This window comes from Halichoerus grypus, chromosome 11 (assembly GCF_964656455.1).
Source record: "Halichoerus grypus chromosome 11, mHalGry1.hap1.1, whole genome shotgun sequence".
In the NCBI taxonomy this organism is placed as follows: Eukaryota; Metazoa; Chordata; class Mammalia; order Carnivora; family Phocidae; genus Halichoerus; species Halichoerus grypus.
The window spans coordinates 97,389,339-97,413,649 of record NC_135722.1 but is presented as its reverse complement, the minus strand read 5'-3'; the positions used below and the strand labels follow the sequence as shown (position 1 = coordinate 97,413,649).

The 24,311-nt window shown below is 44.6% G+C and overlaps 1 protein-coding gene and 1 long non-coding RNA gene across 3 annotated transcripts; one reads left to right on the top strand and one right to left on the bottom strand.

The window, feature by feature from the left end:
* Positions 1–778: 778 nt before the first annotated feature.
* Positions 779–9,845, bottom strand: LOC144379466 (uncharacterized). The gene is made up of 3 exons (XR_013442599.1): positions 9,711–9,845; positions 6,720–6,887; positions 779–963 (listed from the first exon to the last, which is right to left on the bottom strand). It is a non-coding gene; the product is annotated as an uncharacterized LOC144379466 (long non-coding RNA).
* Positions 9,846–9,878: 33 nt separating this feature from the next.
* CD3E (CD3 epsilon subunit of T-cell receptor complex) lies at positions 9,879–21,147 on the top strand. Of its 2 annotated transcripts, none has more exons than XM_036122968.2 (9): positions 9,879–9,961; positions 10,073–10,184; positions 12,564–12,584; positions 13,985–14,002; positions 17,009–17,038; positions 17,456–17,671; positions 18,854–19,021; positions 19,574–19,620; positions 20,505–21,147. In XM_036122968.2, exons 2-9 carry the CDS (start codon positions 10,136–10,138, stop codon positions 20,559–20,561), a joined length of 606 nt encoding a protein of 201 aa, XP_035978861.1. In that variant the 5' UTR covers positions 9,879–9,961; positions 10,073–10,135; the 3' UTR covers positions 20,562–21,147. The 2 variants fall into 2 exon arrangements, with proteins under 2 accessions (XP_035978861.1, XP_035978868.1); XM_036122975.2 differs by having other exon boundaries at positions 9,890–9,961; positions 10,105–10,184.
* Positions 21,148–24,311: the final 3,164 nt, after the last annotated feature.

Genomic DNA, 24,311 nt, shown 5'->3' with positions numbered 1-24,311 from the left:
CCTCCCTTTCTCCTTACCTCCTTCAACTCCCAAGTATAAAATCAGTCACGCCTCACAGCCCCGGTGCAGCTACTCTTCCTGCCCACGGGTCCTGTCCCTGTGCTTTAATAAAATCATCTTTTTGCACCAAAGACATCTCAAGAATTCCTTCTTGGCTGTCAGCTCCAGACCCCACCAACATTCAAAAACTACATCACTTGTAATATGTGTTTGCCGTTATTACTTAAGAATGTTGAGAATATTCAAGTCTGTTATAGAAAATAAGAGAATGAGACAAATAAAGAGGGTAGATGACATTAAGTGGAGAAGCAGATAGCTTGTGAAACAAGTTAGACCTTGATGAGTAGAACAGGTGTCTGCTGATACGGGAAGAGATGGACAAACGAGGTCAGCACTGAATACTCACGAGGCACACGAAACACCAAATATTTATGAGACACTCAATATTTATAAGATCTTAAATCAGCTATCCCTTTGTGCTCCTATTCTGGCACTCTGCATCCTCTGCCTAAGATTTACAGCTAAAACCCATAGCTGCCCATCATGTAATTTGTAAGCTCCAGCTATCACCCGGAATTCTCACCCTTGTGCACCTACAAGAGAGTGTAGGTGAGGGAATGCTTTCCCTGACCCTCTCAGAGTCCCTAGCTGAGTCTGAAAATTAAACTGGCAAAGACAGATCAACAGGAGAAAATCCTACAGATTTATTTAATGTAAGTTTTATGTGACATAGGAGCCTTCACAAGGAAATGAAAACTCAAAGAAACAGACCTGAGTATTTTATGCAACATTTGATGAAGAGTGGGCAGTTGTGGGGGAATAAGTTGAGGAGTCTGAGGTCATTGTAGTGAACTGGGGGAATCCAGCAAGGACTCTTGGTTCAGATTCTTCTTGGAGCTTAGATAAGGATGCTCCTTTCCTCCAGGCATAGGGAGAGCACCCCTTACATGAGGATTTTATGACCTGTTTCAGGGGAAAACGGCAGAGAAAGATCAGAGTGACCATCTTGCTTTTGCCATTTTCTCAAATTCCTTCAGCTTGAAGTATTCAAAATGCCAAGGTGTCATAGTTGGGGTAGTGTGTCCCGAACCCCATCGAGAGCAAGAGCATTTAGGGCCCAGCCATCATCAATCTGCCGAGCCCCCTGGCTCACCCACAACTCCATCCTTGTAAGAGGCTGGTGCAGCAGAAAGATGGGATTGATGAACATTACATAACACAGGTTCACATGGGCTGGTTCTTCCACAAATTGGCAGCCTGTCCTGAGGGGGTTAACCTTCCCATTCTCTTTTCCATTGCTTTTCACTGCATGTTTTTCATTGGTTTAATAAACCAAATAATTCACAGATCTTAATTTTGCCTGTGAGCCATTCTGTTCTGTGATCTGTGGGATTGCTTGTTCTATAGTACATTAAGAGGCTGCCATAAAATCAAGGTAATTTCTCACATGATAATCCTTTTGACACATGACAAAATGTTCCAGGCTCATCTTGTACACTTCTTGCCCTAGACCTGAAATCATCCACAATTCTTCAGTGATTCCAGACTACTTTTAGTGGGAAATAGTATTTGAGGCTGCAGTCTGGATACTGGGGGTGCTCACTGCTCCTGGGTTGGCAAAGTATCTTTTTTTTAAAGATTTTATTTATTTATTTGACAGAGAGTGAGCGCACAAGCAGGGAGAGCAGAAGGCAGAGGGAGAAGCAGGCTCCCCACTGGGCAAGGAGCCCGATGCAGGACTTGATCCCAGGACCCTGGGATCATGACCTGAGCCGAACCAACCAACTGAGCCACCCAGGTGTCCCAGTAAAGTATCTTTTGAATTATATATTGTTATATGGGCTTTTCAGGTCTTCCATTAAAATGCATAATTTAAAGTTAAATATGTAGGGGGCGCCTGGGTAGCTCAGTCGGTTAAGCATCCAGACTCTTGATTTCAGCTCAGGTCATGATCTCAGGGTCATGAGATCAAGGCCAGTGTCGGGCTCCGAGGGAGTCTGCTTGAGATTCTCTCTCTCCCTCTCCCTCTGCCCCTCATCATCTCCCTCCCTCTCTAAATAAATAAATAAAGTTAAATATACAGGCTCAGACCTGAACCTACTCCTTAATATAATCAACCCTCCATTAGTCAGACGGTACAAATAAATGCATAAATGAGAGAGGAACTAGAGATACCAGATTTGAGGTTAAACGTGACAAACTGAACAAACATTTATCTCCAACTTCTAAAGCCTACTAAAATGGCATATACCCGTAAAAGACAAGGAAAACGAGAGGATAACAGCAGATAGTAAATGCAACAAAACTTTAGGAGCTGAAAAACAAGTGAATGAGTGCTAAACAAATTCACAAGCTAAAAAAAGCTAAATTCTCCTAGAATATTGAAGAAATAAAATACTATTCAACTCATTCACTGAGACCAGCATAACCTGATATATAAGATGAAGACACTATAACACAGAAATATCAAGCTTATTTCACTCATGAAACAGGAGGCAAAAATCGTACACAAAATATTAGCAAATTGAATCCAGCCAGGTGAAAGAAAGGAAGAAAGAAAGAAAGAAACCCCACCGCTACAAAGTAGGATTTATCCAGTTATGCAACAATGTTTAATATTTAAAAATGTATAAATGTAATTGACCACATAAACAGATTAAGAGAAAAACCACAGGAACATCTCAATAGAAACAGAAAAAGCCTTGGATAAAGTCCCATGCTGATTAAGGATAAAAAACTCTTTGTAAATTGGAACTAGAGGATGTTCCTTAACCTAATAAACAGTAACTATTAAAATCTTACAGCAAATATTATCCTAAATGGGAAAATAGCAGATTCACTCCCAAATTAAGAATTGAGAACAATGCCTGATGTCCTCAATTTACTTGGTGTTGTGTGGGAGGCCCTAAATAGATCTGTACAACAAGAATAGTAAATTAGGGGCACCTGGGTGGCTCAGTTGTTAAGCGTCTGCTTTTGGTTCGGGTCATGATCCCGGGGTCCTGGGATCGAGCCCCGCATCGGGCTCCCTGCTCAGCGGGAAGCTTGCTTCTCCCTCTCCCACTCCCCCTGCTTGTGTTCCCTCTCTCGTTGTGTCTCTCTCTGTCAAATAAATAAATAAAATCTTAAAAAAAAAAAAGAATAATAAATTAGAGGCTTACAGAACAAAAAGAGGAAGTAAAGCTACAATTGTTTGCAGATAACATGATTTTTTTTTTACATTACCAAACAAAAAATTAAGAATAATAGAATTTAACAATGAAAGTGGATGTAAAATTAATACATATCTATACCAAAAAACAACCAACTAAAAACATAGCTAAAACAAAAAAATATATACCACTTAGTGTAGTATGAAGGTATATCCAACAAAAATCTAACAAAAAATATATGTGACCTAGATGGAGGAAATAATAAAACATTTGTAAGAGACATTTTTAATTACCTAAGTAAATGAAGAGCCATACCATGTTCATGTAGTCGAAGACTTAACATCATAAAGATATCAATTCTCCCCAAATTGATCTATAAGTCTACTCCATTTTCTATCAAAATGTCAACAAAAACAGGGGGTTTTTTTGTTTTTGTTTGTTTTGTTTTATTTTGGAGAGAGAGCACACTCTCGCATGCGAGCAACACAGAGAAAGGGCAGAGGGAGAGAGAGAATCTCAAAATCTCAAGCAGGCCCCACACCCAGCATGGAACCAGACCCTGGGCTGGATCTCATGACCCTGAAACCATGACCTGAGCAGAAATCAAGAGTCAGACACTCAACCAAGGCACCCAGGCACCCCTCACCAGAGTTTTTAATGAAACTGTTAAGATGATTCTAAAATATATATGGAGAAGTGAAAACAAGAATAGCCATGACACTTCCAGAAAGATCAGGGCAGAGAACTTACTCTACCAAATACCAGAATTTATTATAAAGCTATAAAAATTAAGATGGTATGGTACTGATGTAGGGATAGAAAAATTAACTGACAAAATAATGCATAGTCCATTAGTTTTACATATATCAAACTTTGGTATATAATACCGATGTCAAAATAATAATAATTAATAGTAATAATAATAATACAGGTGGCCTGTCAAAAGAGTGGGGAAAGGAAAGACGAAATATGGAGGTTGGAAAAACGCCACATGGAAAAAAATGAAATTGAATTTCTAGTTTACACCATATACAAAAATCAACTCCAAATGGTTTAAGAAGTGGTGGAAGAGGCAGGTAGGAGATTATTGGTTTTCATTATAAGCCTGGCAGTACTAATTTAACTGTTGTGTTATTTAGATTAAAATATAGATTCATTTTTAAAATATAAATAAAATTTTTAAGAGAGAAAAAGTCCAAGCATTAACAAAGATATGATGAAAAATAACATTCATACACTTTTTGGGAGGGCAATTTGAAAATATCTGTCAAAATTTAGCTGCACATAGTCTTTGATCCAGCAATCTCTCTTCTTGGAGCCTATCCTACAGTTATACTTGCTGAGAGATATATGTACATGAATTTTGTTGCACCATTATTTGAAATAACAACAATAAAAGGTATATACAACCTAAATGACCACCAGTAGAGGATTGGTCAAATAAATAACGGTACCTCTAGTCAACGAAATATTTCGCAAACAGTACAAAGAAAAAAATAAAAAGCTCAAAAGTTTGAGATTTCAGATGTGGAGAAATCCCAGGTGAAGACAAACTCAAAAGTGTGTCTTGGGGAGTACGTAAGATGGGGTGGAGATAGAGGCCATCGAAGCTTAAGAAGTCAATAATGTGCAAAGCCAGAGTGGTAAGGATGGCTCATTGGGCATTACTCAAATGTTGAGGGCAGAGAGAAAAGGTGCAAACCAGGAGCATAAGTCACTAGTGAATGTGAAGGAATGCTGGAGAAGTAAGTTGACAAAATCTCAAAAGAGGAGGGGGAGAAAGCCAGAGGCAGGACTTAAGAACTGGCAGTTTATTACGGAATTGATCCAATCAAGTCAAAATGAGGTTGCGGGGAGAGGAAGACAAGAAAGGAGACAGCAGATGAAGAGTGTTTCCGTAAGCTAGTTACTACTCCGGGTACCTGCAGGGCAAGTCTCTTAGGAGACCCTCTGAGGAACCATGTATTTCAGAAATGAATCAATCTTCTAACTGATAGAAGACTGGGGCATGATCCACTACCTCCTCTCCCATTAGTTCAGGGCTGCCTCTGGGGGCAGTAAGTCCCTACCCTCTCCTGCCCATTCAGAATTGTGCCTGCCTGCACAGGCTTTCGGGATGGGACATCAGTGTGCATCAGAAGTGACCACAGAGCTGCAGCTGAAGTCATAGGTGGGCTAAGGGTATGTGGCATAGGACACCAACAGCATCTCCACAAGGGTTTTGTGTTTGTGCAGGAGAGGAAATAGAATGCGCTGGAAGAGACAATGAAGAACAAGGAGCCAAACTTTGGATTATTGTCCTCTAGGAGATAAGGGCATTTGGAGAAAGAGCAAGAAAAAAAGTGTCTTGAGGAGGGAAGGAGAAGAGGAGCCAAGCTTTCTGCAAGATAGGAGGTATGGGGAAAAGCATTGTGTGAAGAGGTTGAGGATTTCAGGCAATCTCTTTACTGTGGAATTCTAATGGCACAAGGGAAACAGCTAAAAGAGGAACAGTGGGGTAGGGCAGACGTCAGCTCCGTATGGGGATGTAAGCCCACATCAGTTGTGGCAGCCCTGAATGCCTACTCAGAAGTGGCCTTGAGAGACAGTAGTAAGGGGAAATCCTCCCCAAAAGCAGAACATCCGGCACTGTACATGGTCATCCACATCAGTGGAAAGAGAAGTGGCCTGGTGTTAAAATATATAGAGATTCATGAACAACGGTGAATGGCTTATTTATTGGTCAGGGGCCTTGAATGAGTAAGATTAGAAGCTTGGGGGCAGGGAAGTATGGAGAAGAGGTGTGTGTATACGGACCTATGGGAATCATAAAATGTGAAGGTCTTTGTGTCATAGAACACCCACCAGAGAACATCCATCGTGGAAGAGGCACTATAACACAAAGTGGAAGACAATGACTAAGCCAGCTAGGGTCAACTAGCCTCCATCCTTGGCCATCCCCAAACAGGGACAACGAGGTTATAAATGTGTGGTGGAGGCCATATCTGCTACAACAGTGTGGGCTCCCACCCACCAACGCTGATCAGCTCTGGTTGCTGCCCAAACAGTCCAATGCTGAGGCTCTAATTTGGGACCATCCCTAGAGGAAACCAATCAGCCACATCTTGGCAAGTTAATTACAACTGGGTCCTCTCCAAACCAAATCTGGAAAGGGCTTAATTCATTTCATAGGAAGTGATACATATTCTGGGTGTGGGTTTGACTTTCCTGCCAGCAAAGCCTACTATCCAAGAGTTCACATACTGTCCGATCCATTAGCATTGGATCTTGCATAGCATCACTAGGGACCATGGAACCCACTTTATAAAAAAAGCATATGGACGTGTGACCATGGGATACACTGGTACTATCATAGACCACACCATCCTGAAGCTGCCAGCTGATGGATCAATGGAAAAGCCCTTTGAAGACAGAGCTAAGCTTTCAACTCAGAGATGACACCCTGCAGCCTGGGGCACTATGCTTATACATTTTAAGTCAATAACTAGCATATGGTACTGTGTCCCCAAGAGGTAGAACACATGCATCCAGGAACTAAAGGTTGGAAATCGGAGTATCCATGCTTACCGTTACTCCCAGTGAACTATTCAGGAAATTCGTGCTTCCTGTCCCCGTAACTCCAGACTCCGAGTTTCTAGAGGTCATGGTTTCCAGATGCAGAATGTTTCCACCACAGTACACAGCAAGAGTTCTATTAAACGAAGCTACACTTGCTCCTCACCATGGCCCAGAGACCTGAAGACAAAAGAAAAAACTGATTCACTTCAGGGCACCTGACTGGCTCAGTCTGTAGAGCATGTGACTCTCGATCTCTGGGTTGTGGTTGTGAGTCCAAGCCCCATGTTGGGTGCAGAGCTTACTTTAAAAAAGGAGGGGGGGGGTGCCTGGGTGGTTCAGTCGGTTAAGCATCTGCTTTCGGCTCAGGTCATGATCTGGTGTCCTGGTTTAGAGCCCAGAGGTGGGCTCCCTGCTCAGCAGGGAGCCTGCTTCTCCCTCTCCCTCTACTGCTCCCCCTGCTTGTGCTCTCTTGCTCTCTCTCTGTCAAATAAATAAATAAATAAACTTGAAAAGAAAGATTCACTCTCCCAGCAGAAGGAATCCTTTCTTATCATCAGGAGGAGTCAGGGCTGTAAGGAACAAGGAGAATACATACAAAACCCAAGGGTTCACAGCCTGAAAAGGCCATGCGACCAGGCTCTTGGGGCTCAGACTCCTCAAGCTATGTCTTCCCCTAGGTTAGCAGAAGTGCTAGCCAAGGCTGGGAACAATCTAGAATGGGTAACAACGGAGGGAGAGGACTACCAGATGGGACTCCAGAACCGCTGTATAGTGGGACCGTAATTAGTCCCACTAACTTTCCATTTATAAGCTTCTCAGGGAAGAGATCAAGCAGGGTCCTGAAAAGGCTGTTTAAGGGTAGGGTGAAAGGATGATACAGCAAGTAGATCCAGGCAGGGCAAGGAGTGAACTACATGGGTGCCACGTGGTGCTGCCCAGGCTTCCTCTTGAGGACTGCTCACTGCTGCTGGGGCGCTGTGTCCCCTGGGGGCTCTCAGCTGAGCTCTTTCACATTGTTCTCAGCAGAAGCAGCTGCCTTGCCCAAGTCCTTACCCCCTTTCTGGGAACAGCTCACATCCAAGACTAGATGATGTGCCAGTTACCTCAATCCCAGACCATCCTGGGAGGTCGTCCCAGCCTGAGAAATCCCTGTGGGATTGGCTACCCTGACTTAGTTCACCTCCCCCTCCCGCCCCCCGCAGCCCCCAATCCTGCTTCCTTCCCTTCCAGGTGCTGTTCCCTTGCCCCCTCAGTGGGCCTCCTGCACACAGATCTCAAAGTTTGTTTCCCAGAGAACCCAAATGATGACAGTGCATGTTCAGAGATAAGAAGGCAACCAGCAGAAGAAACCAGTTCACAAAGTTAGGAACAGGGCTGAGGCGAGGGGGGCAGGAGACTGTCGTTATATCCCCCTCTGTGCCCTTCCTGCTTTTTAACACACATGTATTAATTCCGTCATTAAAACTTTTGTTCACTTAAACTTTTTTCATTTAAAGAATTCGATACTGTCACTCTCTTGTTTTAAAACTTTCCATTGCTTCCCATTGCATTTAGAATAATCCTTGAGAATTGTTAACATGGCTTATAAATCCCTCCCTGACTGGTCCCTGCTGAGTTTCCTACCTCACTCTCTCTGTTAGCTGCCTTCTGGACTCAGAGTTTCTCAAATGAGCCTCTCTTCCTAACCGGGGCTTCAAACATGCCTGCTCTGTCTGGAATACTTTACCCGTCCTCCCCTCCACCTGGTTCTCTGCTATTCCATCCATCAGACTTCTGCTTGGATGTCACTTTCTCAGGGAGACCTTCACTGCCCCTCAAACTATATTAGTCACCCCTTTATCATTCCCACAGCATCTGTAGGAATGCACCTGTCACTAGATCCAGTATATCTTAAAATATTTTGCAAAGTCGGAGGGTACTGAAAATAATGAGGAATTGGCTAATAGCACTGGGAATATTTGTTAATAAACTCAACTGAGAAAGTTTCAAAAAATAATAATAATAATGTCAGTCTCCCGAAATCATCCATTTACCGTCCACAAGGACCGTCTTGCTACACCTGTCATCACCACCCCCTGGCACATAACTACAGCACAGTAGATGTTATATATTCACTGAGTTTTGCCAAAACGTCTTTAGAGTCTCAGCTCTGTACCCAACAAGTTAGGTAACCTGTCCGAGCTGCAGTTTGCTCAAGTATAAGATGGGGATAAAAATAACACCTACCTTGGAGGGTTGTTTTGAGAATTAACTGAGATGTCTTGGCAAAACCCTGAGCACAGTGCCTGGCATATGGTAAGCATTTGATTAATGTATGCTTAAAATGAAGAAAGGCCGTATCCATATACACTGACATCAGCAAATTTTGAGACTCACTTTTTACCCTTTCCAACACTGAATGCTGTGTTTTCAAATATTTTTGTAAAAATACACGTATATTTTTGTAAATTCATAGGCAAAAACAAAGGGGGGGATCTCATGGTTTTAAGCCAACGTGTATTTTCAAGTCAAGAGGCTTTGTTAATGAGATGTCCCTGCTATCCCATGACGGGCACACCATAAAGAAAGCAAAGGGTGCCCAGCTGGCTCAGTCCACGGAGCATGCAAATCTTGATCTCAGGGTTGTATGTTCAAGCCCCACGTTGAGTGTAGAGATTACTTAAAAATAAGATCTTTAGGGGCGCCTGGGTGGCTCAGTCAGTTAAGTGTCTGCCTTCGGCTCAGGTCATGATCTGACGTCCTGGTTTAGAGCCCAGAGGTGGGCTCCCTGCTCAGCGAGGAGTCTGCTTCTCCCTCTCCCTCTGCCCCTTTCCCCTGCTCATGCTCTCCCTCTCACGCTCTCTCACTCTCTCAAATAAATAAATAAAACCTTTAAAAATAAATAAATAAAATAAAATCTTTTTTTTAAAAAAACCAAATACTCAGTGCTCCCCTCCTTGTCACAGCTTATTTGGGGGGATGGGGTATTTGAGAAGGGAGTCCCAACCATGGCATTATTACCGTGCAAGGCCCCGCGCGGTGAAATTGCAGGTATTTCTCATCTTCCCTTCAGGTTTTGCCACAGCCCTGTTGCTTGTGCTATGGGAAGATAGGGGGCCCATCTCTCCCCAGCCAGCCCAGGTGGCTGCCTCTGCCTCCAACGTTTCCAAGTGACGTAGAACCCTACAGGCCCAGAGGCCCCTCCACACTTCCTGTGTGGGGTTCAGAAACTCGCCTCCCCTCCCAGCCTTAGGTGCCTGCTTCGGAAAATGGTGAGTCTCCCTCTCACGGGTCCCCTTTTTCATCCCGGCATTGGGAACAATGACCTCAGGGTCCTCACCTTCAGCAGGGGTTTTGGGAAAGTCCTCTGGTTTCTTTTTCAGAAGTAATAAGCCACCGGCCTCCGCCATCTTAGGTAGAATAAGGGTCCATCCTGTGAGAGAAGGATGCAGTCGCGGAACCTCTGGAGAATTCTGGGACTCTGTCTCTTATCAGGTAAGTAGGATGAAATGAGAAAGGGTGGTATTTCTCCAGACTATGGGAAGGCTCCCAGGCTACCTTGGTGCTGCCCAGTGGTCCCAAGGAGCCTCATTTACCATAAGATGGAAGGAATGTTTTGTGCTACATTAAGGCAGGGATCTAAGACTGCAAGCTAGTGGGAAAGAATACGCTCCATGCACGGGAGAATTTTCAGGGAACAGCCAAAGAAAAGCACTTGGGATCATTGCTTTTGAAAGCAGAGAACTTTATCTGCCTCCAAGAACAAAAGCTGGTTCATCAGTAAACTACCCAGCCTTTAAGAACGAACACAAAAGAGATTAGAGCTAATCTCCACCCCTCCTCCATGCCAGGAATCTCAAAGTTAATCCCCAAGACAATACACACTGATGACCAAGAGCTTTTAATTAATTTAGTCCTTTTTGAAGCAAGGGAGAATATAAATTGATAAATAACCAAAAGCAATTCCACATCCCATAGGAGATAAGATAAAAAAATAAAATAAAGGTTGCCGTTTAAGTGCCAGAGACTGTATAAAGAAAAAATTCTTTACACGTGTTACCTAATTTAATTCTTACCTCCATCTTGGAAGGTAAACGTTACATCCTGTATTTTACAGACAAAGAAACTGATACGCAAAGGTAGTAAATAACTTGTTTAAAGCCACACAGCTAGTAAGTGCGAAAGCAGACCTGGGGAACGCGACTGTCTATGCGCTTCATGGCTACATGGTGTAAAATGGCTCAGGATGGCTTTATTTCAGCGGCCTAGAAAAGGCTGGGGCTCCTCAGAGCCAGAGCCATGAGGTCTCCACTTCCTGCTTCGCTGTGAGGGTCTCAGGCTTTTTTTTTAAGATTTTATTTATTTATTTGACAGAGAGAGACACAGCGAGAGAGGGAACACAAGCGGGGGGAGTGGGAGAGGGAGAAGCAGGCTTCCCGCGGAGCAGGGAGCCAGATGCGGGGCTCGATGGGGGCTCCATGCGGGCTCCATGCGGGGCTCGATGGGGGCTCGATGGGGGCTCCGTGCGGGCTCCATGCGGGGCTCCATGGGGGGCTCGATTCCAGGACCCTGGGCTCATGACCTGAGCCGAAGGCAGACGCTTAACGACTGAGCCCCCCAGGCGCCCCAGAGTTTCTCAGGCTTGAAGGCTCACACAAATCACCTGGTATTCTGCAGCTTCTGCTTCAGTGGGACTGGAGTAGCGATTGCCATTCTGCATTGCTAATAAGCTCTGGGGCTTTTAAATCTGCGACTGGTCCAAGGAAAACATTTTGAGGTTGTCAAGGGGCAGGGTGTGACTCCTGCAAGGAGGGATCAGGCATTTTCTTTTTTTTTTTTTTTTTTAGATTTTATTTATTTATTTGACAGAGAGAGACACAGCGAGAGAGGGAACACAAGCAGGGGAGTGGGAGAGGGAGAAGCAGGCTTCCCTCCGAGCAGGGAGCCCGATGCGAGGCTCGATCCCAGGACGCTGGGATCATGACCTGAGCCGAAGGCAGACGCTTAACGACTGAGCCACCCAGGCGCCCCGGGATCAGGCATTTTCTTAGAGGCTTATAATATCAACTATGTTTTCCCAGGGCGGAGGGGGCAGGGGAGATGGAGAGAGAGAGAGAGACTGGATATCAATGTCCCAAGCACCCCTCAAGATTTGACATCATGAGACTGTGCCCCATCTGCTCTGGAAATGGATGGGTGGTGGGCGGGTGGAGGGGGTCTCACTCCATGTAGAGGCTGTTGGTAAAAGAGAGGTCCAGGTATACGGAAAACTTTCAGGCAACATCAGGGAAACTGGTCATCCATAATGAGTCCAAGTTAGTGCTAAGTGAGGAGCCCATTGGAAATGTGACCAGGCTGGTCAACACACCGGCTCTACGTGATGAGTAAGGGGAGTGTCAAATATCTCCATCTCAAGCAGAAAACAAATGGAAAAAGTGAACAGACAAGCCAGAGCCAGAGACAGAACAAGATTCTCAACATTTGTACCTAACTGAGAGCTTGCTTTTCTTCCACAGTCTGATTTTCAAAATGGAGGCTTGGTGGCAAAATTCTTTTGCTATTTCTCCAGTGGCCCAAAAAGTAGCCTGAACTTTTTCTACCTCCTGTTTGTCAAATATTGAGTGTTCATGTTCAATGCTAGATGCTTCTTTGCTTTGTTTCATCCAAACTGATCAGGAACCCCTGGTCCATACCCAGCAATACACATCACTTACCTGGGCTACAGCAATGAGTATGACCCAGGGGTGGTTGGGAAAGACTTTAGATGTTCAGAAATGCTCAGACCAGACCACATTACTTTCTCGGCTTGGAATTTCAGGGACCCACAACATTTACTAACTCTTTTTTCTTTCTTTTTTTTGTTTTATTTTCTAGTTGGCGCTTGGGGGCAGGAAGGTAAGATATGCTTTCTTTCCTTGTTATGAAATCAACCTGGCATTCTTTGTTTTTATGAATGGAGCTTTCTCTAGACTCCCCCCACCCCCACCCCCACCAACAGAGCTTCCGCAGAGACCTATAAAAGAGGTTTCTACCACCTTCTCCTTTGCCTTTTCCTGGTCAGTCTAGAGATAGTTCCAGCCCAGAAGAGGAAAAGCAATGGACATCATAGGAAATACAAGTCTTAACCATTCAAAAGAAAAAAATTGAGACTGTTGAGTTGAATGTGCCAAAAGTTTTCATTTGTTTGCATTTCATATTTGATGTGGGATTTTGTAGAAGGTATGAATGTATGCACGGGGATGTGGTGAATAAGCCTCTGGAGCATCATTTGGGTGCACCTTAGAGTCACATGTCCAAATACTCTGAATGTGTGTGCATTGCATTCATGTGTGCACACGAATGTGAGTACACCTGGCCTGGACTTACTTCCCGATCACAGTGGCAGAGTCAGGAGTGTCCCAGGATTGGAAGGCTTTCTATTCAATCAGCTCCTCTGTGCTGAGTGACCCATTTTGTGTTTTAAGGCGGCCACTGGGCCCATCTACATTCTGTGACACTGCCCCCTTTGCAATGTTTTTAGAATCCTTTCTTTTTTTTTCTTTTTTACCCTGCAGCATGCTTTAATATTACCTTATTGACAGATGGAATATGTCGAAAGCACTCATGTGCTTCAGGGTAACTAATCTCTTCTGCCAAGCTACTGCCAGTTAGAGTTGATTTTTCTTCATCGTTGATTTATGTGCAATACCTATCTTCTTTTTTCCCCAGCTTTATTGAGATATAATTAATGTATAACACAATGTAAGTTTAAGGTGTATGATGTGGTAATTGATACTACAAAATTACTACTTAGGATCCATGTTTGTAAATTGCCATCAGGTGTTAATGTAGGATGTAGGGCCCCAAACAGCTTTTCCTATACAGTCATGAGGAATTTGAAGATCCATTGTTGTCTTCTTTTTAATTTAGAAGATTATTTTTATTTTTTTAAGATTTAAAAAAAATCTCCACACCCAATGTGGGGCTCAAACTTACAACCCCAAGATCAAGAGTCGTACATTCTATCAACCGAGCCAGCCAGGTGCCCCAGAAAATCACATTTTAATACTGTAGAGAAATGGAAAGATAAATATAAACTTGTCCATAATTATTTCACCAGTCATAAACATTGCTGACAGGCTGACGCAATTCCATGATGCAGTCTTTTTTTTCCTTTTCTTTTTCTTTTTTTCTTGGAATTGAGTTGACATACAATGTTACATTAGTTTCAGAAGGTCCTGACCCAGGGGAGCAGGGTCTGTTCTGAGTAGCTGATAGAAGTAGAGCTAATAGTTGCTTTATCATTTCCTTTTCAGAGACTGAGGAACCTACGGGTAAGAGGATTTTCACTCTATGTGGAACAAAATGGTGTTAAGGACAATCGTAGTAATAAACACTGAGAACCAGAACTACCAGAGGAAAAATACAATTGTCCATCGGTAGGATTTGTAAGAAATGCGCCTACGTCTGCGGCTGTCATGTATCCCTGAGCATGCGTTCAGGGAAGCATACACGTGTGGGTGTGGGTGGGAGCCACCACTGAATTTTTATGTAAATCACAAGTTCTTTGAAGGCACAGATGGCGTCTTATTCACCTGGCCCAGCGCCTGGCACATAGTAGGGGCCCAGCAAATATTTTTTAAATGAGTAAATGATCACTAATTCCCTTTCTTCAAGAAGCTGATGGTTTTCTGTAAAAGATAAATAACTGATAATACAGTGTGTTGTGCGCTGTGATATGGGTAAGTACCAGCTAAAATGAGCTATAAAAACAGTAGTGGTCAACTCTACAGAAGATAGTGGGGAAGCTTCCCCAGAGGTGATTCTTGAGCTGAGTTTTAAAGGATGAGCTTTGGGATGCTGGGATGGCTCAGTCAGTTAAATGTCTGACTCGTGATTTTGGCTCAGGTCATGATTTCAGGGTCATGAGATGGAGCCCTGTATCAGGGTTTGTGCCGAGCATGGAGCCTGCTTAAGATTCTGTCTCTCTCTTTCTCTCTCTGCCCCTCCCGCTCACATGCACTCTCTCTCTCTCTCTTAAAAAAAAAAAAAGTAATAAAATAAAGGATGACTTTGTATTTTATTTTTTTTAAAGATTTTATTTATTTATTTGACAGAGAGAGACACAGGGAGAGAGGGAACACAAGCAGAGGGAGTGGGAGAGGGAGAAGCAGGCTTCCTGCTGAGCAGGGAGCCCGATGCAGGGCTGGTTCCCAGGACCCTGAGATCATGACCTGAGCCGAAGGAAGACACTTAACGACTGAGCCACTCAGACGCCCCAATGACCTTGTATTTTAGGAAGAAGAATATTTTAGTCAGAGGAGTTAAGGCTGTGTAGTGTGAGGTTAAGAAGCTAGAGTGCCATATTTGAACCTGGATCAACTTCTTATTCATTGAGTGTCTGAATAATTTACTTCACTCTTCTATGCTATAGCATCATCATGTATAAAATGGAAATAATAATGATACCTAGCTTGTAAGTTTGTTTTAAGGATGGAATAAGTGATTCACTTAGAACATCATCTGACATATAGAAGCAATGGGTGAATTTTAGTTATTATTCTATGGGAAACATGCAGACTAGATAATAAGCATTAGAGTTTATTGAGCATGCGTATTCTAGGTATTGCCCTAAATATTTTACCTGAATTTCTCATTTAATTCTCCTAATCTCCCTGTTCTACAGATAAGGAAACCAAGGTTTAGAAAATAAATAGCCCAAATACTGAGATAAATAGAAATGCAGATTTAGTTGGTACTGATGCTCGTTTTCTTAACCATCATGAAACACTGTCTCTGGATGGATGTGTATTAAATCTTTGTGAGCATTCTAACTATTTCTAGGCACAGACGTCCAGGCCCTTCTATGAGCCTGTATGTCTAAGCTCTGCTACCAAATCTGCGCTGATAAAACTTCTGAGCAATTTTCTTTACATTCTTTACATTTCTTTTCAAACAAACACACCACGCAGAGTGAAGTGTCTATTTACTTTTAAATGATTTTATTTATGATTTCTAGCTTATTTAACATTGCTAAGAAATAGCAGTATTGAAAAATTATTTCTAAGTCAAAATAACATCAACTATCTACATCATTATACTCAACCCCCAATTATTAGCAGATAGATAAATCTGGAGAATGACTTGTTTACCATTCCGTATGATCTCAGCCAGAGAGGTGCCTGAGCAACTGGGTCAGAACTCAGTTCTGTTCTCCATTGTAGTAGGACTCCAAGAAGGAAAGGAAGAAAGTAACTAATATTTTTCTTTAAGCATCCGCTATGTACCATTCATTTTAACCAGCATAATCCATTTAATACTCACAAATACCCTGTGAGGTGGGTGTTTCATCTCCATTTCCCAGATGAGTAAACTGAGGCTCAGAGAAATTCAATGACTTGTCCTCAAGCACATAGCCTAAGGCAGATCTGGGATCCAAACACAGGGCTGATGCAGTCCAGTGCTCTTTCCCCAACAGCATACTGTAGCAAAAAGCCCCCAACAGGGAGAGGGCTGTCTCCGAGCACCACCACCTCTCCTGTATTCCAGCTGCCACATCCAGGCTTGAGCATAACCTAGTGCCGCCCTGTGTCCCGGCCACAAGTCTTCTAAAAAGCAAGGATGCACCCCAGCCGCACCTCCCAGGATAACATTGCCTGCTGTGGGGAATGTGCCTGGGCTAAATTATCTTAGCGGATTTCAGTTGTCCACACCAATAGTGCCTCCCTCTAACAAAAATAATTGAGAGTTGATTATACTCAGGAGATGGTTCGACATAAAGCCACTTTTTATTGGAAGAACCATTCCTTTAAAATGAGTACAGTCCTTTACATAATTTAAGGGCAATGAAAGAAAAGTGGTATAAAATAAGGAGAAGGATGCTTGATCTCTACTATGAGGGATTCTGTTCATTATAAGAGAGAACTTCTGAATGGTGAAAAATAGGTAAGACCAAGAATCAGTGGCTCAAAGATCTTGCGAAGATGAGTGAAGGTCTTTATCTCTGAGAAGACCCTTTCATGTCTATCCAGAATACAGTTTGTGCTAATGTAGGAGGCTGAGCTTGAAGACTTCCAGAATTTTTCAGCTTTAGGGTTTTAAGACTTTCTGAGCTTCAGTGGATCTGGATCTAGGGGCACATGCTGGTATAGTCTCAATGTGATGCATCTGAGCTGCATCAACAAGCATACCTCACCTTCCAGGCTTGGGGCTCCCTAAAGGATGGGCCTTCTTTGGAGGTTCTTGGGGATAATGTCTAGTCCCACTTGAAAATTTTTGTCTACAATTTAAACTTAATCCAAGGTTATTTTCTTACAGTGCTTTCCTTTTCTCATGTTCAGGTGAATCAACAGGTTCACCTCCAGAGAACGGTAAGTTTCTCTGTCTTTCATGGATGCCTTGAGGATGCAGGTGGGTGGTTAGAGGAGAGGGAATTGGTTGGGAGAGATTATCCCCAAGAACTGAGGTCATTCCAACTCCTGTTTTGGAAATATTCCCAAAGGGACTTTTCTAGGCTTTCCTTTACTTCCCTCCTCCCCTTCCCAAGCCCCCATGTCCATGCCTAAACTCTGAAGTCACGCTCAAAACGTTCTCCAGTTCCCCTTCTCCATCAGATCCCCTCTTTCATGCCCTCTAGACAGTAAAGCTCCCCTTTGACGAGAAAATCCAAGACCTGGATGACGGGTGACCTTCTGCCTCTGGTTGGTTCTTCTATTCCTAATTTCCCTTTGCCAAAATCTTAATGGTTTCTCCCTCCAATTTCTCTTCTCTTCTCTCCCGTTTCCCAGGGTATAAAGTTTCCATCTCTGGAACCAGGGTAGTGCTGACATGCCCTGAGGAAGTTGAAGGTGAAAATCTACAATGGGAAATGAATGGTAAAAAATTACCAGAGGCTAATGAAAAGCAGCTATCTCTGGATGAGTTTTCAGAAGTGGAGCACAGTGGTTATTATGCCTGCTATGGAGACGCCTCGAAGAAGAACTATCTCTACCTGAAGGCAAGAGGTAATACAGGTCCCCAGAGCAGACACCATGGGACACCTTAGAAAGGCCCATTTCAAGGGCGCATTTTCAATCATTTCTTCTAACACACCTCACGGTCCCCTGGTATCTTTGTGCTTCTCTTCTACTCAATCCTGAGACTCTCAGGGGCCACACAGCATCAGTGTTTTCTGAAATATGGATTAAACACCAATATGGGGTTATCTGGGAAAGCTCAGTCAGCACTTAGATCTAAAATAACAACTTTCCAAGAGGCAGGATCGCGTCATTTGCGTTATATCAAATCTGGAATTATGGCACATAGATAGGGTTTATCTGGTGCTTTATCCAGAGATCAATTCTTCAGAAGAATTTGCAAAACTGCTATAATAAAGTGTCATAAACTAAGGCACAATAATGATAGCTAACATTAGTTTCAAGCACTTGCATGGATTTTTTTTCATATAATCCTCTCAACAACCATGAGTTAAGTACTATTTAGTTCCCATTTTTTATTTTTATTTATTTTTTTAAAGATTTTTTACTTATTTATTTGACAGAGAGACAGACAGCGAGAGAGGGAACACAAGCAGGGGGAGTGGGAGAGGGAGAAGTAGGCTTCCCGCTGAGGAGGGAGCCCGATGCAGGGCTGGATCCCAGGACCCTGGGATCATGACCAGAACAGAAGGCAGGTGCTCAACCATCTGAGCCACCCAGGCGCCCCTTAGTTCCCATTTTTTTAAAAGATTATATTTATTTATTTATTTATTTATTTATTTATTTGAGAGAGAGAGAGCACAAGCACGGGGCAGGGAGAGGGGGAAGCAGGCTCAATCGCAGGACCCCGGGATCATGACCTGAGCCAAAGGCAGATGCTTAACCACCCAGGCACCCCTGTTTTATTCCCATTTTATACAAGGGGAAACAGGGACTTTGTGAGTTGAAAACACTTCTCATAATTCTCACAGCTAGTGAGTAAAGGAGCTGGGACTTGAACCCAGGACTCTCTGACTCCAGAGCCTCTTCCCATAACCTTCACTCTTTGCTTGGTGTTACATACATTGAAAGGTCTGGCTCTGGCCATGGCAAGCATGTGAGTAGTAAAGGGAGAATCGCCTTTATTTGTTCCTTGGTGGTCTCTACTGTCCTTGTGTCTTCTTTTCTCGGTAATTTCTCTTCCCCTCCCCATATCTCTGTCCCCCACAGTGTGTAGGAACTGCATGGAGGTGGACCTGATGGCAGTGATTGCAATCATCGTAGCTGACATCTGCATCACTCTGGGCTTGGTGCTGCTAGTGTATCACTACAGCAAGAAGAGAAAGGCCAATGCCATGCCTGTGATGAGAGCAAGAGGTGCTGGCGGCAGGACGAAGGGTAAGACCATGGAGTTACATTGGAAGAGAGTCCCACCAAGGGGGGGATGTCCAGCCTGGGCCAGGATGGGTGGCAAGTCCACGGCCAGCTCAAGACAGCTTCTATAGAACATTCCCCATGTGGCCAACATCTGGACAGAGGGTAACACGTCTCAGATTGCTTCTCTCTGTCCTGCCCTAGAGAAATACAAAAAGTGTATTAACAGGGTGGCTGTGGAGTATTCTGGAGTAACCAGATTCCACACCTCCTCCCTCCAATCTGTGGGGAGAGAGACTTTGGGATCTTCGTTCCTGCCTTTTCCCTTCCCTTACCCATAGAAAAGGAGACATGGAAGGACTTTGAGCTGAGGAAAATCATAAAGTGATACGAAGAGTATGGAGGTCATTAGGGATGGGATTAAAGGAAACAGGAGACAGAGTGGCCAAGATGGAAAAAGGGAGGCCTAGAGGAGAGAAAGAAGGCATTTGCCGTCCCTCCCGGATCTCGGTCTCATGGCCCCGAGATGGGTGTTCCCTCGTGGGAGCTAACCCTTTCCTCCTCCCTCCTCTGCAGGACAAAACAAGGAGAGGCCACCACCTGTTCCCAATCCGGACTACGAGGTACCAAGGGATGGAGTGGGGGAGGGGAGCTTTCTAGGGGAGAAGGGGACAGGTGGGACTGTCCATCCGGCCTGCCAGACACTTTGAAGCCCCTCACTCAGGCTTGCCAGACAGCCCGCCTTGTGCCAGCCTCTGCCGAGCTGGGCTGTTTCCAAGGCTGCATGGCTTCTACAACCATGGCATGGGGTCGGGGGGTGGGGGGGAGGTGACACCCTCTTTCTGTGGCTCATTCACTAGCTGGGATACAGCATGGGGAATCCCATATCCACACACGCCCACGTGACAAATTCAGCACTGAGATTCCACCTGCACGCACCGCAGCCACATCGGCTGTTGAAATATTAAAGTACTTCATTGGTAAATGGCCGCCAGCTTCCTGCCCCGCTCTCCCAGCGCACACACTGCCAGACATCACAGCCTCTCCCCCCACTAGACTGCCTCTCGATTTGACAACTAAAGAGTTAATGCCTGGCATGGCAGAGAACCGCCAGGATTGTTTCGATTGCTTGCTGTGCGTGCCCTACCAGTTGTTCGGTATCGGGAATGTCACACCTGAACGAGCGCCACAGGTATTTCTCGAGCACCAGGCAAGCAGGTGGTATTCACTTCCATGTAAGTGACTCCATTTAATCCTGACAAATGCCTTGAGAGGTGGGTCTTTAGATTCCCATTTTGGAGATGGGAAGGCTGAGGCTCCCAGAAGGTGACAGGTTCAAATCTGTTACCAGTGGGCACCAGGTTAGAATTGGAGCCTGTCTCCTGGTTCCTAGTGCAGGGTTCTTTCCGTGGCACTAAAGCTAGATCTTCAGGGGCCCTTCTTTGTTAGGAACTACTTCCTCCCATCCTGCTGACCACAACCTCTCTATTTACCCCCCGCCCCCCAGCCCATCCGGAAAGGCCAGCAGGACCTGTATTCTGGCCTGAATCAGAGAGGCATCTGACGGCTCCTGAGGACGCTGCCTCTTCCAGGCCCAGCTCTGGCTTCTCCAGGGCCTGCTACTCCCTGTACCCTGGGTAAATCCTGGACTCCAGAAGAGAATTGTTCCTCTGCCTGCTGGAGAACTCACACCCTGCAGCCTTGTCCCCAGCTCCCTCCATCCTGCCTTCTCTGCTGGCCCTCAGCCCTAGACTATCTCTGCCTCATTATCTTGTGAAACATCACAGCTCCTCACGCCCTCTGGTCAGGCTGTTTATTTCTGTTATTCACCCCCACCATCACCAGTCCCTTCCTACCCTGCAGGAGATGTCCCTGCTCCCTTCCCTTCCCCCCTTTCCTGGGAAGAACTTGCCCCCGTCCCTAACTATTGCATCTGTTTACCTTTCTTTTCTTCCAGCTCTCTCTTTGGCAACGCTTTGTGGGGATGGACTGGGTAACTCCAGCAGGGGGCCTGCCCCATGCACAGACCCTGGCCCAGAGCCAGCCCGTTACTCCCTACCCCAGGTCTTCCCTGCAGGCCCCTCCATGAATATGCTAGGCTCCCTGACAGCTGAGAGAGAAAAGAAATAAAGTGTATTTGGCCAAAAGAATTGCTGTCCCTCTTTTCTGGGAGGCCCTCAGAGGCTGCCTTGTTTCCTCACGTCCTCCCTACCTTTGCCTCAATTCCACCCCCCCCCACAATGATCCCCAAAACAGGTGCTGCCGCTGTCTTTGGAGAGGGTGTTAGGGAATAAATAAAAAAGAGACAGAGAAAGAAGTAAACAAATAGTCCTCTGACTCACTTCTCTTGGAGAAAAGCACCAAGGATGTCAGAGAGTGACTGATGGGTCCCCGGTGGAGTGGTCAGTTGAGAAAACAGAGGGACAGAAGCAGAAGCCTTCAAAGGCAGGTGGGGGCGGCGGATGGGGAGCTTGGAGGCTTCAGGGCGGGGCCCAGATTTCCACAAGCTGCTGGGAGAGGAAGCCAGGGCTGAGCCCCCGGCAGGGCCGTGGAGAAGGCGGTGCTGCCGAGCAGCACCCTCCCGCCCCCTGCAAGGCAGCCAGAAGGTGGCTGAGGTTTGGCAGGCCCGGATGTGGGCTGCGGGGGCCGGTAGGAGGGCCTGGCCCCCACCCGGCTCCCTGTGCTCCTCCAGCACAGGGCGGAGGCCGGAGCTGTGAGAAGCCCCAGCAGGCCCCCTTCACCCTCACTGCACCCAGAAACCTCCCCGGCTGACCACAGGGCTATTTATGCGTGTGGCCACCACGAAAAGGCCATTCGTGGTTAGCAGCCTGCCACGTGCCGTGCACACTCAGCCTCAGGCTTGTGGCTACAGGTTTGTTTTACCCTGTCGGTGCTTCTTGCCCTCTGTGCACTCAACACCGGAGGCTCATTCACTAGCTGCTGACCAGCAGGCTGGCGCTCTTGTCCCAGGTACACCTGATCATGTTCCAGGACGGGGACGTATGGCTCAGGGTGAGAAAAGCAGCAACAACTAAGGGCTAGTGAGCACTGACTAGGCTCTAGAAATCACCCTCAGCACTTTCCATGCCTTATCTCATTTAATCCTTAGCGCAGCAAAGTAGACAAGATGGATGGTGTCCTCCTTTTACAGATGAGGCTACAGAGACTCGGAGAGGTTAAGTTATTTGCCCAAGTTGCACAGCTAGTGAGGGAGGGAGCAGGAATGAACAGGCAGGACTGTCCACCTCCAACGCTCTGAACAGCTACCCAGTGCCGGTGCTGACAGTGATCATAAAGAATGCTCTCGGGTTTCCTGGCTTACAAGTTCTGTATTTAATCACTTAGGCACTCTTGCAGCGAGTGCTTTTCTCATCACTCATGTCGCAGACCAGCACTGTGCTAAGTGCTCAGGGGAGACAAAAATAAAATAAAATAAAACTCTCTCTCTCTCTCCTCTCTTCCCTCCCTTCCTTCTCTCTCTTCCATCTCCTACATACACATTGGGTTGGTTCTGTTTCTCTAGAGAACCCTAATGACAAACCCTGATGTCAAAACCAGGCAAAAACAGGGGCGCCTGGATGGCTCAGTCGTTAAGCGTCTGCCTTCAGCTCAGGTCATGATCCCAGGGTCCTCGAGCCCCGCATCAGGCTCCCTGCTCCACGAGGAAACCTGCTTCTCCCCCTCCCACTCTCCCTGCTTGTGTTCCCTCTCTTGCTGTGTCTCTCTCTGTCAAATAAATAAAATTAAAAAAAAAAAATAAAACAGGCAAAAACATTACAAGAAAAAAAACTGCAGACAAATATTCCTTATGAATAGATGCAAAAATTCTTCACTAAATTTTAACAAATTTAATCTAATAATATATAAAAAGAAAAAAAAAGAATAGGGCCACCAGGCTGGCTCGGTCAGTGGAGCATGCAACTCTTGATCTTGGGGTTGTGAGTTCAAGCCCCACGTTGGGGGTAGACTTTACTTAAGAAAGGGGGTGGTGCGCCTGGGTGGCTCAGTCATTAAGCCTTTGCCTTCGACTCAGGTCCTGGGATGGAGCCCCGCATCAGGCTCCCTGCTCAGCAGGTAGCCTGCTTCTCCGTCTCCCACTCCCCCTCCTTGTGTTCCCTCTCTCGTTCTCTCTCTCTCTGTCAAATAAATAAATAAATAAATCTTTTAAAATATATATATATATATAATAAAGAATAATACATAATGACCAAGAACAGTTTATTTCAGGAATGCAGGTTCGGTGCAACAAATCATGCCCCAATGTAATTTATCATATTAACCGACTAAAGAAGTAAAACCATATAATCATCTCAGCGGATGCAGAAAAAGCATTTGACAATACTCAACTATTTTTACTAAAAATCCCCAGCAAACTAGAAAGAGAACGGAATATCCTCAATCTGTTAAAGAGCATCTAAGAAAAACCTATGGCCAATATCATCCTTTATGATGAAAGACAATGTTTCCCCCTAAGATCACAAATAAGGCAAAAATATCCTCACTTCTCTTCTATTCAACATTGTACTAGAGGTTTCTAGCCACCGCAGTAAGCCAAGGAACAGAAGTAAAATACATCCAGATTGGAAATGGAAAAGTTAAACTGTCTTTATTCACAAGCAACATGATCATTATGTAGAAATTCTGATGGGCTTTACAAAAAAAAAAAAAAAAGGTACTATAATTAATATGTGAATTTAGGAAGTTTTCAGGGTACAGGATCAATATACAAAACAACTATATTTCTAGATACTATCAATGAACAATTGGAGATTGAAAGTTTAGAAATACCATATAAAAGAGCATAAAAAAATATAAAATACTTAAGGGATAAATCTGACAAAAGATGTGTCTGTAGATTGGCAGAGTCAATATCATTAAGATGTTGAGTCTCCCCAAGCAGATCTATAAATTCAACACAGTCCTGATCAAAATCCCAGCAGGCATTTTGTAGTAACTGAGAAGCTAATTCACATGGAATTACAAAAGACCTAGAATAGCCAAACTACTTTCTTTTGAAGTTGCATCTCAGCCTATCCACTCCTGAGTATTTATCCAACAGAAATAAAAGCATATGTCCACACAATAACTTATATGTGAATGTTCATGACAGCTTTATTTGTAATAGCCCAAACCAGGAAATAATCCAAAAGAATATCAACAAGTGAATGGATAAATATCCTGTGGTATATCCATACAATGGAATACTACTGGACAGTATAAAGGAATAAAATATTGTAGATGTACCAAGATGTATGAATCTCAAATAATTATGCTGAGGTGTAAGAAGCCAGACCAAAAAAGGGTACATGTTACA